We start from the raw sequence: 17,078 nt of genomic DNA on the forward strand, positions 1-17,078 counted from the left end.
GCTTTTTTCCTGTTGCTTGGGACTTTGTGCTCGCCAAGAAATTCGCCGTAAATACAAGCTAGGTGGTGTAGTCAATAGATGCAGACTGCGAACTGAAGAACTGCCGTTTCGCAAACATTATTTTATTCATGTTCATGTTACCTAAAAATATCTGGAGCTTTCTCACTAATTTAATGGAAATAAATTGTGGAAAATTCGATGCTCCGTAATTACTCTCTAAGACAGAAGAAACGACGCACCACGAAGAGCTTATCCCAGTGGAACGGAAATCGGTATTTGTGTTGTGTATGTACAGACAAACACATGATTACAGTTTCAGAAAAAAATGATTTATTCAAGAGAAAGAGCGTCACAAATTGAGCAATTCCACAACACTTTGTTGATACACCTTTAGCCCTTGGGCAAATAATTATTCGGCTTGGTGCTAATTGAGTTCTTGGATGTCCTCCCGAGGAATGTGTGCCAAATTGTGTCCAACTGGAGCGTTATATCGTCAAAATCGCAAACTGCTTTGAAGGTCGCGCCCATACTTCTCCAAACGTTCTCAATGGGACCAAGATAGGTTTTGGGCAGGTGGGCTGAATCTGGCACGAGTTCCCTCAGGAGGACACCCAACAACTGTGCCGAGCAAGGCCAAGCCGAATAACTGCTCGCATAAGGGGCAGAGTTGGATCACGGCGTTACTGACTTGCTCAACTTGTGAAGCTCTTTCTCTTGCATAAATAGTCCGCCGCTGGTAGCTGAGTGGAGCCGGCACGGTAGCTCAGCGTGTTCGGTCAGAGAGTTAGCTGCCCTCTGTAATAGAAAAACTGAGTTAATGGATCAACGACGAACTGAAACGGGTGACTTGCAACGTCCGCCCCGAGCAGATACAACGAACAAAATGAGATCAATTATAAAAAAAGTTGTCAGCGTGACGGAATGTCATACCTAATGGCCCGTGTTCGATTCCCGGCTGGGTCGGAGATTTTCTCCGCTCAGGAACTGGATGTTGTGTTGTCCTTATCATCATCATTTCATCCCCATCGACACGCAAGTCGCCGAAGTGGCGTAACTCGAAAGACTTGCACCAGGCGAACGATCTATCCGACAGCAGGCTCTCACCACACGGCATTTCCATTTTTATTGGATAAATCATGCATTTTTTTTGTAATTGTAATCATTTTGTTTGTACATAAACATCACATCTACCGATTTATGTCCTATTCGAATAATCCCTTCGTTGTTTACAGTGTATAAGAGGATTCTACGTAAATGAGAGGTTTCGTTCGATTTTATGAACGCTGAAGGTGCTAGAGAAGCAGGCCCAGCGAATTGCAAGACGCTGGTCGCCGGGAGACGCCGCGCCGCCTCGCCACGCCAGCGGAGCCCTGCGGCTCGACGCGACGAATTAAAATTCTGCGCGGCCACTCGGCCACGATATATTCCCCCGCAGGTAGCAGAGCGGGCGCCTTTTTCGTGCTGCCCGTCCCGGCCTGAATAACAAAGCGCCTGGACGCTCTTTTTTGCTATCCTCTTTGGTTTTTCCGACGTGCGCGCACACCCTTCTCCGGGAATTCGCCTACGCGTGGGAACGGCTCACCGTCTCGCGAATAGGAGCGCTCTGCTCGCAACCGTCACTAGCGTTACCCACTAGGGCCTAGGCACAAGAGCGGAGCTACACTGCCTCACCAAAAAAGTGAAGCACCCAGAAGGGGAGGAACAAGTAGTATGAAACCTCACGGGTTGAGAGCGTATGTGATGTTATTTGGGTGATAAGGACAGCATATTCCGTTCCATTTAGGTATACGGGGGTGGTTTGACAAGTCTGACAAATTTCTTTGAAAGAATGGAACATTTTTGTTGTGCCTTCACCGTTGGTGACGTTCATAACTCGACGGATTGTATAAAGAATGAAATTTTCACTCTACAGCGGAGTGTGCGCTGATATGAAACTTCCTGGCAGATTAAAACTATGATCCGGACCGAGACTCGAACTCGGGACCTTTGCCTTTCGCGGGCAAGTGTTCTACCAAGTGAGCCACCCAAGCACGACTCACGCCCCCTCCTCACAGCTTTAATTCCGCCAGTGCCTCGTCTCCTACCTTCCAAACTTTACAGAAGCTCTCCTGCGAAAATTTCATTCTGGAAAGATCCCCCAGGCTGTAGCTAAGCCTTGTTTCCGCAATATCCTTTCTTCCAGGAGAGCTAGTTTTGCAAGGTTCGCAGGAGAGCTGTGAAGTTTGGAAGGTAGGAGACGAGGTACTGGCGGAATTAAAGCTGTGAGGATGGCGTGTGAGTCGTGCTTGGGTAGCTCAGTTGGTAGAGCACTTGCCTGCGAAAGGAAAAAGGTCCCGAGTTCGAGTCTCGCTCCGGCACACAGTTTTAATCTGACAGAAAGTTTCATTGTTTGAAGAATTTCAACAATGTACAGCGCACAATTCATTGTTGGCAGCCATCTCAACTAGACAGTGTGTCGACTGATACAGAAAATTGAGAAAACAGTTTCGTGTTATTATTAAACACGTTCATTTGAAGGGTTGCACAGCCACACAAATCAAAACAGAATTGGATGAAGTTCACGCGAACTCTCTAGTATCACTGAAGACCATTTGCTTTTTGATTAATAAATTTGAACTTGGATGGCCAAGCACTCAAGACGAAGCTCGCTTTGGCCGTCCAGTCGAGTCAACACAAAGGAAACCACTGACAAAATCAGTGGTACGGTAATGTGAGACCGCCGAAAGCCGAATAAAAATTCGTGAGATTGCTGAGAATGTAGGCATCTCAACTGAGCGAGTGAATAATATCCTGCACGGGGAACTGGCTATGAAGAAGCTGTGTGCGAGGTGGGTGCCGCGAAATGCCGACAAAATGTGCGTCCGGCACAACATTTTAACGCAATGTCTGGCCATGTTTAATCGAAACCCACAAGAATATTGGCGTCGATTTGTGACTGTTGGCGAAACCAGAATCGAAACTGCTGTCAGAACAATGGACAAACGCTGGTGAAAGTGCACCGAAGAAGGCAAAGACAGTTTTGGCAGCTGGTAAGGTGATGACCATTGTTTTTTGGGATTCCCAGGGAATAATCCTCATAGATTACCTGGAAATAGACGGAACCATAGCTGGACTCTATTATGCTTCATTATTGGATCGTTTGAAGCATGTGTTGGCTGAAAAATTACCAAGATTGACATGCAAAAAAGTGCTCTTTCACCAGGATAATTCGCCATCCCACACATCAGCGATAACAACGGCGGAAGTACATGAATTGCGCTTTAAATTAGTTCCTCATCAACCATACACACCAGCATTAGGCCCAAGCAACTTCTTTGTGCTGCCTAATATGAAACTTTGGCTTGCTGGGAAAAAAGTTTCATCAAATGAAGAAAGTTGCAGTCAACAACAATCTTGCAGAGTTTGACAGTACATGTTTTTCCAATGGGATGAAAAAGCTGCAGGTTGGCTAGACCAAGCATATTTTTCTCAAAGGAGACTACGTCAAAAAGTAAGGTGTGTTGCCTGCGAAAAATATTTTTTTTCTTCCTTTTTTACTAGACTTATCAAACCACCCTCATACTTTATCAGTCGACAGTGTTGTAGGTGTACACAAGGCCGTAGCCAAAGGGGGAGGCCCAGAGGTTTCGAATACACCCCCCCCCCCCAAATTACCGAAATGAAATTACACACCGACAAAGCTGACGAGTAATAAATTTGTAAGAGGTTTTATTTTCAGTCGTACAACGAAAAATGGATCGCACTATTGATAGTGAGCTAGGCTAACGATAGATCTAAATTGTCTGTGCATCCGTAACACTATCGGCTATCGCCTGTCCCTATTTTAGCCAAGACCAATTGTTGGCCCCGTTTGAGCTCAGCTCTTGTTTTGGTAATCAGTTCAGCTCTTACTTGCAGATGAATTTAATGTAAGTGCTATGGTTTTTTGTTTTTGTGCTTTGTGCTGTTGTGATGGTTTCTGATTATGGATAAGTTTGTAACACGAAAGAAGGGGAAAATCGATTTTAATTCATCTGTTAGCGTTAAGGTAAGTTAAAGCAATGTATGCACTACTGTAATAGCCTAATTATCTACCCTTAGCAGTTTAACGTGAGCACTGGATACGTTATTTGGAGGCTGTTAGAACTTTGCGGTTGCAGTATGTCAGTATTTAACAAGGCAGCTAGATGGTGAGTATCATTACGAATAGCATTAAATCAAAATAACGTTAAATTAAAATCAGTGCATAAAAACACTCTTGGATTTGTCTGTGCTGTCCAATAATCGCTTTGCTCAACAAATATATTGCCCAAACCGTAATGGTTGCATTTGTTTAAAAAATTTGCTAAATATTCTATCGTTAGTAGCCCAAATGGCAAAACGTCCAATCGCGTCACGTTGGCGGCACTCAGTTATGAAAACCAGTTCGGATAGAGAAAGATAGGGATCGGTTTGTGGGGAGCCAATTGGGTACGGCATGACAGTACATTCTATAGTTTGTTCGTGTGTAAAAGATAATTTTAGCGGGCCGCTTGAATTAATCGGATCCGACTGCGCTCCACATCTCACCCCGTCACCCTTCCCGTTTCGTCCAAAATCTATTTACGCTCTTGTATTGCAGTAATATCTGAAGCCAGTAATTACACGCACAACTAAATCTTAAAATATGCATGTATTCATGCGGCATCAGATGACTGAACGTGCACAATTAAAGGAAAAACATGCAGTGTCAGAATTCAGTCTTCGTTGTGATGCATTTTATGTTATTTTAAAACAAAGTACAACAACCAGTTTTTCCAAATTATCCATCGACTTCGGGTAGAGCTCTGTGTGTTGAGCAGCTGAGCTAGCAATCCCTGGATTCGGGAAGCGAAGTGGTTTGAATTCGTTCCCGAGCAACCTTGAAAATGGCTTCCTGTGGTTTTCCCAATTTCAATTTAGGAAAATGCGGGGGTTGGTACCTTACTATAGGCACAGACAATTCCTAACGAATACCTTTCTTTGCTGAAGGTTTTAATTCCCTTAAAGAAGCAAACCTTCTGCTTAAATGAAAAGAGCTGTATCGAAGGCGAATCGGACATCTCTTTAGAGACTCCCGGCACTAAAAGCCATAAGCTAAACAAATAATAATCCAAATTATCCTCATTTGGACTCACGCATTTGTCTGCAGGTACATGCTTTAATACAGAAAATGATCTCTCTTATATTGCAAAGTGAGAGATGCATACATAAAAAAATTTGGCAAAGTGTAGGGTTGATTAACTATGGATCCTTTGTATTTTCTCCATCAAAAATTGTTCCAACTTCTCTGTCGAACAGAGATCTCTTTGTTCCAAAAGCCCTGTCCTAAGTAATGGCGTCGTCCGTTACTGATCACTTCCTCAGCTCATATCAAGACTTTAAGCAGAAGTGTGGGAGGGTGAGGGGAGATTGGAGCATTACTGCTCCTTAGTGGTTTCTCAAAATACAGCACTCCTAAGTAAGGAGATTATATCTCCCCTTGGTGAAAACTCTGGAATCATTGTCGAATAAAGTGGTTCTTTACGGAAATTTTTAGGAATAAGTAAAAAACTTCTTTAACAAATCGGACCCCCCTTTTGACAAAATCCTGGCTACGTCCTTGCTGTACTTCGTATGGAGACAAAGCTGCAGGGGATGAAACCACGTTATTTTTATTTCTCTAGTTTGTCTTCCGCTTTTAGATATTGTTTTACGGTAATCATTCTGATGATGAAGCCTTGACCTTCGAAACGCGTAAATTCTGGTGTTTTTTACTCTGTAAATAGATGGTTTAGCCTACATTTTAACACTGAAAACACACAGTATTTCTCACAACGATACCACAAGCAGCTATCACCCCAAAAATCGCTACAAAACCAAAGAAGTATCTGTGAATAGTTTTAAAATAGTTCGCCACTGGGCCACCTTACCCGCCCTAGCCGCCCTTACCCTCTCTATTTACGAGATTAATTGTGAACATTTTAAGTACGTCGCATTGTATAAGTATTTTCAAGTAATAATGAAATGTTGTATGATGTGGGACGATAGCGTAAAATCAGTATTTGGGAAGACGAATGGGATACGTAGATTTGTTGGGAGGTTTCTGTAAAAGTGCAGTGTATTTGTAAAGGAAATCTGACACAAGACGCTATTGCGACCAATTTCTGAGTATTATTTCAGTGATTGGAGTCATTATCAAGTGGTCGTGACAACAGACAATGAAAGAGCACAGAGACGCGCTGCTATGGCAGTAACAGGCCCCACTTAGGATGGCAATCCCTGAAGGAAGACGACGTAGTTCTTGTGAAACCCCGTTCACTAAATTTAGAGAACCTGTATTCGAAGATGGCTATGCGACCATTATACTACAGCCTAGAAGTGATCGCGAGGATATGGTAAATGAAAGAAGGGCACATACAGTGCCATATGGTCATCTTCCCTCCGCCCAATAAGCGACCTGAATAAGAAAGATAATCGATAATACAGGGTGTTTATAAACTAGTTATACAAAAGTAACGTTTAACTGTGAAAAGGGTAAATAACTTACAGAAATATTTGACACAGCACAAGGTTTTTCTTCCGGCCTAATACTGTTAGTTCCCGACGTTCCCACTAGGTGGCATGGGCGAATGAGTTATTCCAACAGTCGTCATGGAGTCCTACAACGGTGCAGAGCGTGTGCAGTACAGTATTGCGTATGGTTTCATGAATCCAAATCCACTACTGCAGTTCGGAGCCACCAACTCCAAGATAAGCTGTTATTAACTGGTACAAACGTTGCACCGAAAATGGCTGTGTATCACGTAGGACGCCGGGTCAGAGTCGGCCAGCAATCTTTGGTGCAGTAATTGAACAATTTCGCCAGTCTTACATTCGTAGTCCATGCCAGTTTAGAATTGAATATGCCTAGTGTTACAGCATGGAAGGTATTACGGGAATTGAAACTGGTGCAAGCTGTAGAAAAAGTGACAAAAAAAATTAGGAGAATTTTGTGTAGAAATCTTCAAGAAAATGCCGGCTGAAGATGATTTTCTTAATAAAATTGTGTACAGTGACGAAGCCACCTTCTATACCTGCGATAAAGTGAATCGGCCTAATGTGACAACGGATAACACAAGTAGTTGCCACTGTACATCAATACTTGCTTCATGGGATTTGGCAGGAAACTGATTACAGATGGGACATTTCGCGTGTTACAAAAGGTAGCCACATTGAACATTTGTAAATGAAACTTGAAGATATACTGCATTCAGTGCTGTAAGTTATTTACCATTTCGAAAAGTAAAGGTTACTTTTATACAACTAATTTATAAACATCATGTAATGGTACGTAGGCTTTCTGTTGTATATGCAGTCATGCGTTGATGGAAGGTTGAAGTGAGAACCAACAAGCTCCATCTAGTAAATCCCATAACTCGGCTGTGGCGTACCTCCATCCAGCCACGGAGACTGGACGAGATTCTCTATACTCATCCTCACATAGGTCACAGCCCTATGACGCGTGGATTCTTACTCCGGCGAGAAGATCTTGTAATGCTTGTGGCGTGTAGATAACTGTGCGTCAAGTTTTATTAGATTGCGTTTTATTTTCCGACCACTGGGCAGCGGCAGATTTGTTGATAGATCATCTCTCTATTTCAAAGGCGTTCAGACGAGTTCGAGTCTCGGTCCGGCACACAGTTTTAATCTGCCAGGAAGTTTCGAATGTGGTGAGAGTTTTACAAATCTATGATTTGTCCCACTTGTTTCCCAAAATTTTAGGGAGATGTTCTTAGTGTGCTAACAGAGTGACTGGCTCACCTATGTTTTTGTAAGCGGTTAGCCAGTCACATTTCCCGGTTCCATTCTTTGAGCTCCGCTGTCGTTTTACTTCTGTTTTAATGCCATGTATAGTACCTTTCACATTTTCTGTGTGTCTTAAGGCATGTGGGAGCCACTGTGTGGGTCAACTTGAGTGAGGTGGGAGAGAGCGCTTGAGTGTCAAAAATAAGTCTCCGCCTCACTGTTTGACAATTTTAGTACTTTTATCCGCATTCGTTTCTTATAACGTGCGTAAGGGCGCTTCCATTCTCGCAGTTGAGTGCCTGTAAGCTCTACACTCCCTCCCTCTCTCTCTCTCTCTCTCTCTCTCTCTCTCTCTCTCTCTCTCTCTCTCATAGTATATGTGTAGATGTGTCGATCTCTGTTGGATCTTCTACACCTATTCTACTAATCAACCCTTTCACAGTAAAAACAGAACACTGGGAGAACAATCGAAATCCCTCGGAATATTTTTGCATTGGGCCAAAGAATGTACATCTTCCAGCTTAAGTATTTCGACATAGAGAATCATCAATAAATCCTTGAACAAAGTGTGTTCAAGAGAGATTCACGTAAACGCTGGAATTTGAATTAATTGGACGGAAATCGTACTCCTTAAAACTGTGATAGTGGACGTCAAGGTTTCCCATCTGGAATCGTCAAGTTTTGCTCGCCCAATTCGCAACACGCCGCCCTGTTGTTGGTAGTGCAGCAGTAGAGACAGTGTTCACACTGAGCACGTGGGCCGGCACGCGCTGGCCGACTGGGACGCCCCTTCAGAGTGTTTAGTGGGTCACAGAGCAGCAGCTGCTCCTTCTGACGCTGAGCAGACCACTCGTTACAGCGAGCACTCCGGGCACCGCCAACTGGGCCGACTAATCAGCAGCGTCCGGAACGCGCAGAGTGCATCACACACCGCCTGCTCTTATGCGGCGTCTCGTCCTTTTAGAGGTGGATACACCGCCACAACGTGTAGCTTGAACCAGAGGGTTGCACCATACGTACAGCCTCAGCACTGTCCATGCTGAATATGAAAGTTGACTCTGTGATTCCAGCCGAGAGTTCGAAAAACTTCCTTGTCTGCACAGACTCCAAAGTGGCGTTTCATTCACTTTGTAGCTTATATAATTAGAATGGAAGGCTAAGAACGAAGTGCTCGCATTGAAAATGGTGTAAGACGGAAATATAGTCTTTCAGCCCTACTGTTCAATCTATACATCAAAGAAGCACTGACGGAAATTAAAGAATGGGTCATAGGTGAAATTAAAATTGAAGGAGAAAGGATATTGGTGATAAGGTTCAATGTTGACATTAAAGAAGAACTACAGGATCTGTTAAATGGAATAGTCTAATGAGTACAGAATATGGATTGACAGTAAATCGAAGAAAGACATAAGTAAAGAGAAGTACCAGAAATGAGAACAGCGAGAAACTTAATATCGGAATTTGGGATCAAGAAGTATACGAAGTTGAGGAATTCTGTTATCTAGGCAGCAAAGTAACCTATGATGGACGGAGCAAGGAGGACATAAGAAGCGGACCAGCGCAGGTAGAAATGGCTTCTTGGCCAAGAGAAATCTACTAGTATCAAACACAAGTTTTAATTTGAGGAAGACATCTCTGAGACTACGTATGGAACACACAGTTGCACGGCAGTGAAACATAGACTGTGGGAAAATCAGAAGAGAACCGAAGCACTGGACAAGTTGTTCTACAAATGAACGCTGATAATTAGATGGACTAAGGACCGAGGAGATCGTCTGCAGAATCGGCAAGGAAACATGCAGAAGAGACCGCAGCTCGTGGTCGTGCGGTAGCGTTCTCGCTTCCCGCGCCCGGGTTCCCGGGTTCGACCTCCGGCGGGGTCAGGGATTTTCTCTGTCTCGTGATGGCTGGGTGTTGTGTGCTGTCCTTAGGTTTAAGTAGTTCTAAGTTCTAGGGGACTGATGACCATAGATGTTAAGTCCCATAGTGCTCAAAGCCATTTGAACCATGCAGGAGAAGGGACAGGATTGTAGGACATGTGTAAGGCATCAAGGAATAAATTTCATGGTACTGGAGGAAGCTGTAAAGGCCAAAAACAGTATCGAAAGACCGAAACCGGAATATATCAAGCAAATTATGGAGGACATAGGTTGCAATTACTGCTCTGAAATGAAAAGATTGGCACAATAGAGGAACTCATGGCAGGATGCATCAAAGCAGAAGACTGGAAACTAAAGAAAAAAAATCATTTTCAGGTAGCACTCGTCGGCTCGTGATAGTCGCTAGTGGGAACGAACGTCAGGGCTGGTTTCCCATGTCTGGGGGATGGCTACCGTTCTTTAGCATTCAGGTGACGGCCTGGTCGTTTCGTAAAGCCGGCTTAAGGGTGTGTGACTTCCCTTTCCAACACCTATTGAAAAACAGGTTTTGGAAAGCCATAGCGAGAAGCAGAATTTTGTAGAGGAGAATCATTAGCTCGAAAGCTGACTGTCTTCTTTACAATCATTACCTCAGACTAAACAAGCACTGATAAATTAAGCAGTGCAGCCACATAAGTACTACTTCTTCTGCTAATATTTTTGCAGTATATATTTCGGTTATCTTGAGGGTGATTGCCGAAAGATATACGGCCAAACGAGAAGAAATGCTGCTTATAAAGCTTTAGGTCCGAAATTTAATGGGTCATTTATGTGTCGCAAAAACTTTAAGATGCTAATTACATACGTTTTATTTGCGAGTTGTTTACATCCATTTCTACGGTAAGCCAATGCAAATACGCGTCTGACAGTTTATTAAGGCAGCGACAACAGTTAACGTTCGTAAGTCCATCGGACAAGAGATTCTTATTACCAGGAGGAAACAACAGTAAGGTGCGGCCTCAAAGGCCTGGCGCAAGTCTTTCAATTGGTCGCCAAGTCGGCAGCTGGTGTGTCCCCCGAGCCAACGCCCCCACCTATACGAGTAGAAGTACTAATCGGGCCTGATGTCGCCTGATTTCGGTGTTCCGGCGAGGAGCGGTGTCTCCGATGTGGCATGGTCGTTGGAAGAAGGAAATGATAGAGCCTGATAATGATTATTTAGTCATACAAAAAAAGATTATGAAATCTTAGTGTACTGGAAACCTCCTTGGAAACAAAATGAACTTTTATATGATCATTTACTGAGAGTTGATCTGTAGCGAGTACTGCCTATGGTGTTGCATTTACCATCTGTCCCCTGTATGATTACTTAGCCTAAAATGTTGAGAGTCACGCAATATATAATGATACTCGTAAAGCTGTATAATATGCGAAATTGTGACTGCATTGATGCCGATAGAATGCATGGCTATCCCATTCCACGTGGGCACATGAGTCAGACCCATCCACGAAGAACTAAGTTTCGCTTTCAATCCGAAAGCCAAAGAAAATTGAAAGATTTACTGTACATAACCATGATATCGGAAAAATAAGTTCATCCTGAATTAATGCAACCAACTGCACATTCAACATGTTGCTTAAGCCATAAGCATGTAGCAATCTCACCAACAATTGCAGCAGTATAAAGCGAATAAGGTACAGCGACCAGCCAACGAGACTCTCTGGCCAACCAGAGCCAAGGCAGCAACAATAGCATACCAATCACAAAACGGCGAAGTGCAGCTGTAGTAAAAGCGAAGCCTCGCAGCAAAGTGTCTAAGTTGCCACGGCAACCAACGTGCCTCCCACGAGACTTGTCAGTCTTTGACTCCAAAGTGCTATGCGAAGATAGATCTCCCCATCACCTCGGCGCGTTCTCGTTCAGAGAAACAAGTTCCAGGATGTAGTATAAACATGTAAACGCAAGGTATTTCAGAGTCTTTACATCATACATATAGTGGTGATAAATCACGTCACGGCGGACAACTTCTGTTAGAATCAAAACGTTCGCTGACGCATCCCATGCTTTTGTGTTCGTTATGCTACTGACAGGCAGCAAGGGGAAGGTACATACGGCGTGCTTATGCCTAGTGTGTTGCTTGTAACCCAGGCATCTTCTCCATTGATAAGGGGTAGAGCCAACAAAATTAAAGCGCCTGATTCGCTCTTAAAATACAGTATGTGATCAAAATTATCCGGACACCACCAAAAAATACGTTTTTCGTATTAGGTGCATTCTGCTGCTACCTACTGTCAGGTACTCCATATCAGCGACCTCACTAGTCATTGCACATCGTGAGAAAGCAGAATAGGGCGCTCCGCGGAACTCACGGTCTTCGAACGTGGTTAGGTGATTGGGTGTCACTTGTGTCATACGCCTGTACGCGAGATTTCCACACTCCTAAACATCCCTAGATCCACTGTTTCCGATGCGGTAATGAAGTGGAAACGTGAAGGGACACGTACTACACAAAAGCGTGTAGGCCGACCTCGTATGTTGAATGACAGAGACCGCAGACAGTTCAAGAGGGTCGTAATGTGTAATAGGTAGACATCTATCCAGACCATCACACAGGAATTCCAAACTGTGTCAGGATCCAATGCAAGTACTATGACAGTTAGGCGAGGGGTGAGAAAACTTGGATTTCATGGTTGAGCGGATGCTCATAAGTCTCACATTACGCCGGTTAATGCCAAACGACGCCTCGCTTGGGGTAAGGAGAGTAAACATTGGACTATTGAACAGTGTAAAAACGTTGTGTAGAGTGACGAATCACACAATGTGGCGATCCGATAGCAGGCTGTGGGTATGGTGAATGCCCGGTGAACGTCATCTGCCACCGTGTGTAGTGCCAACAGCAAAATTCGGAGGCGGTAGTGTTATGGTGTGGTAATGTTTTCATGGCGGGGGCTTGCACCCTTGTTGTTTTCGTGGCACCATCACAGCACAGGCCTACATTGATGTTTTAAGCACCTTCTTGCTTCCCACTGTTGAAGAGCAATTCCGGGATGGCGACTGCATCTTTCAACACGATCGAGCCCCTGTTCATAATGCACTGCCTATGGCGGAGTGTTTACACGACAGTAACATCCCTGTAATGGACTGGCCTGCACAGGGTCATGACCTATATCCTATAGAACCCCTTTGGGGTGTTTTGGAACGCCGACTTTGTGCCGGGCCTCACCCCCCGACATCGATACCTCTCCTCAGTGCAGCACTCCGCGAGGAATGGCTTGCCATTCCCCAAGAAATCTTTCAGCACCTGATTAAACGTATGCCTGCGGGAGTGTACGCTGTCATCAAGGCTAAGTGTGGGTCAAGACCGTATTGAATTCCAGCATTACCGACGGAGGGCGCCACGAACTTGTAAGTCATTTTCAGCCAGGTGTCCGGATACTTTTGATCACTTAATGCATATATCTCCGTCTCCACTTAGAGACACTCATCTTAAGGTTTTCACTCAGTTTACTGGGGTAGATAGTACAGAGCACACCAAGTTGGTAGACTCTGCCAGTTCGGTGAAATCTTGTCGAACCATGGCCGCTGAGTATTAAAAGGGCACCTAGCGTCGCCGGGAAGCGTCGGCGAACATTTTCTCTCTCATAAAAGTTGTTCTGCATGACGTGATAGGACCTAGACGTCTCATGGAATGACTTTGAAACGCCCTGTATATTCGTGCCTCTTTGGGCTTTGACAGACCATAGTCATGTTGATAGAACAAGAAATGGCCCATGAAAATACTCCCAAATATATTGAGCTAAGGGGTGTAAATGTAGAAAGGATTTCGTAGAACAGTTTATGGACCTTGCGAAATGGAAAGTCAGCTGGCAGCGCTTGCGATGGTAACCGAAGAGTCATGGGCCCTGTGGAACTGTGCTGATTTTGAGTATCAAGTTATTCTTAGCGATAAAGAACGTTATTTTACCTCTACAAAATGAGTCGATGCAGTTCACGAGTGTGCTCCCACACACGGATGTGGGACTGGTTTCCTGTGGTCGTTTTGTGAACATGTACGTTCTCTGTGGGAAGAGACCGCACAGTAGAGCGTGGAACCGTTAGCTAGTTGGAAGTATTGTTTAACGAACGTTGCCAGCCTGCTGAGATGTACTAGAAGATGCGTTGCGGGTACGTGATTCAACAAGGAAAGTACACTGAGCAAAAGTATTTAACTGTCACCTCTTTGAAACTCCGTCATGTACCGTATGTGCGACGTGGAAGTTTGAAACCTGTCTTAAGCTTCCTGCAACCTTCCTTTGCAATGGTGCCAAAGCGAGGCGCCCTCCAACTTCACCATCAAACAACAGGGTTGTCGACACAGGCGAAGGAGAGACCAGAGTTGAAAAGTTGATGTGAGGTGTAGCATGGCTTAATGCTGCCACATTGCCACCACATTTTACCACAATTCTGTCCAACGCCACCACAGACGTATCACTATCACACAATGGAAAGATAATCACTGCCCTGCCCCCCCCCCGCCCCCCCCCCGCCCCCCCCCCCCCCACATCATCCACACCTCACTCCTTGTTGAAACTGGAAAAAATTTCAGACACACGCAACCCAAAATCGACACTGAAAGACCACAGAAGGTGGCATAAAGAGCGTCAATGGTCTGAAATCCCTCGATTGAGCAGCACTGCCGGTGCCACCTGCATGTTTCTTTTGAGCACTTTAAAAACATACCCGGACAGACACACACCCCTCAGCAGACTCCTGTACACGTTTGGGTAGGCAACCCCCTTGATGTCACTCAGATTCCGCTTGCCCAAAAGAGGGCGCTAGAGCAGTAGCCCACAAACACATAATAATCAGTCAATTGGAGCTTCTGTACATCTCTAAAGTGCTCAGCAAAGTTATGCAGTTGGCACAGAGAGTGTTACTGAGCTGAGAGAGTGGGATGCTCGTTGGTTGTGGTGGCATCTCAGAATAGAGAATAGGGGACTATTTGCTGTTTTATTCACACATGTTTCAACGTTGCACCTCCCCGCTCCACCCTATGATCACTCCACAGGAGGGCTGAAAAATTGTAAACGCCGTTTGCTGCTTCGAATCACGTTCATATTTCGTTGAGAGGTTGTGATCCATAGTGGCTCCATCGTCTATACCAGAGCAAAAATTGTGATCCTACTATAACTCTGAAGGGGTCGTTCCGTGGTGTTACAGCTCTGTCTTGGAGAAGGGTCGGATCGCCAGGGGGTGCTAGCAGTGTCAAAGTCTGCCAAGAACGTCGTTGTGTTGCACATCGCTCTACGACGGCGAAACGTGTGTAAATAAACGCCCCAAGGGAAGAGGTGGTTTCATTTAGGCCCTTCATACCACATCGTGAGGCCTTTTCTTCTCAATCTTGAGCGGCGGTGTGTCTGAAATGTTTCCTTCACTCATCCGTAAGAAAATAGTGTGATTTCAGCGCTGCTGTCGCTGTTCTGACATCTACCCCAGGGGTGTCAAGTGAAGAGGTGAGGCGTGATGTCTGGATAACGGTTGTCATCGTGTGACACGTCCCTATGGTGTTGGGCAGAATTATGGTGAAATTTGGTACCCACGTTGCACCTCATATGAACTCCTGATCTCTGGCCTTTTTATCGCATGTGTCGACACCTCGCTGTCCGATGCGTCGCCGAGCCCGACGGTGAGGCGTCAGGGCGCCACGCTTTTGCACCACTGAAGAGGGAGTTTGTAGGCAGCTTTAAGTGAAATTTGACGCCTCTGGGTCACAACGAGAGAAAAAAAAAAGAGCGAGTTTAAAAAAGTGGCCGTTCAGTTCCTTTGCGCATTGCATATAAGAGAAGCAGAGATGAATGAGGAATCATTCCTGCGGCGATACCGGCCGCAAGTGGAGAAATCCAGTGACAAGTGTCTTTAAGAAGGGAAAATTGTCATTTTCCGGTGCCCGGGAACAAGCATTCGAAAACTGCGTAATTAGACGGCAGTTAGCATGTTACTGTCGTGAGCATCCCTGTAAAGCCCACGGCCTGTCACAAAAATTGGGTCGCCGGAGTCTTTGCCGCTTTATAAAGTAGAAAAGGCAGCGATCTATGGCAAGTCTGACAACACTGTGCAGTAGTGGTGCAGACACAAGTGTTTCGGAGTACACTGTTCAGCGTACGTTTGTGAACATGAGACGCCACCGTAGACGACTCCTACAGATCCCCATGTTAATCCATCTAAGTCATCATTTACGATGGTATTAAGCAAGCGACCATTTACACTGGACCGAGCGTCAATGGAAATGAGTCGTTTGGTCGAATCAGTCACGTTTCTTTTTACACTAGTCCGAATACGCCATCAGTTAGTACAGAGGTACCCGAACTCTACCTCTGCCAGAAATCTTAAAAAATCCTGTTACTTTGACGGAAGACCTTATTTATTTCGAAGTTCAATCAAATTTTTAAAAATGAGAAAAACTTGTTACACTCAATTCGATTTTAAATAACTACTAACGCCGAGTCTATAACAAAATTTTAAAAAATTGCTATCGTGAAAATGTAGAAAAAAGCCTCGTTATTCATAGTTTTTTCGCATAGCACTTGTTCACTTCCAGCGGAACACCAGTGTTCTGCGGAACACAATTTGGGAAACTGTGACCTAGTCGAGGGGATACTGGAAATACGCACCGCGCCGCGGATACAGACCAGCATGGGCAGTTTCATGCTGTCGTGGACATTCATTTCGGTTTGAGTATGACCTCTGGTAGTAATCGAAGGCGCCACGACTGCTGTGTACTACGTGAACATTATTGCGAGCCACCTACACGCCTTGATATTTGACGGCTTTCCCGTCGGCGATGGCATCTTCCAGCAGGATACCTGTCCATGTCACAATGCCGGAATAGTGCTACATTGGACTGAGGTGCATGACAGTGAACTCTTCATGCCTTGGCTACCAAACTGCCCGATCTCAGCCCGATGGAATTATCCTGGGACGCCATCTGGTTCCAGCTCCTTGCACACAAACCACCATCACGTAATTTACGGGTCTGCAAGACCTGTGCGTGTATATCTGGAGCAACATGGTTTCAAAAACCTACCAAGGACTAGTCAAATTCAGGTTACCCATAATCGCTGCTGCATTGCGTTCTAAAGGTCGACCACCACGTTGCTAAGCAGGTCGTCGTAATGCTTCGGTCCTTCAATGCATCTCTGTAAGCGCAATATCATCCGCAATTGTTTTACAAAACACTATTACGCCACTTATTGAGTGTGTCACTAACCGATATTACACTGCAAATGAATTCCAGTGGCAGAGTTTCATTCGCTGTTTCTGTTTTATTTCAGGCAACCAGAGGAACTACTCGGGCTATGACGTCGAGAACAAATCGTACCAATGGTTCGGTGCCACGCTGCAGACTTCAGGGAACGGCAATATTGTTGTGAGTATCACGAGACGATCCAGAAACATACCGAGTGAAGTGGTGCAGT

The 17,078-nt window shown here is 44.9% G+C and overlaps 1 protein-coding gene across 1 annotated transcript in view; it reads left to right on the top strand.

The window, feature by feature from the left end:
* Positions 1–17,078, top strand: part of LOC126356154 (integrin alpha-PS2-like) — a 372,087-nt gene that overhangs the window by 171,771 nt on the left and 183,238 nt on the right. The window contains exon 3 of the mRNA XM_050006898.1: positions 16,935–17,029. Coding sequence (XP_049862855.1) covers positions 16,935–17,029 — 95 coding nt within the window. The remainder of the gene's footprint in view (positions 1–16,934; positions 17,030–17,078) is intronic.

This window comes from Schistocerca gregaria, chromosome 3, assembly GCF_023897955.1.
Source record: "Schistocerca gregaria isolate iqSchGreg1 chromosome 3, iqSchGreg1.2, whole genome shotgun sequence".
Classification (NCBI taxonomy): Eukaryota; Metazoa; Arthropoda; class Insecta; order Orthoptera; family Acrididae; genus Schistocerca; species Schistocerca gregaria.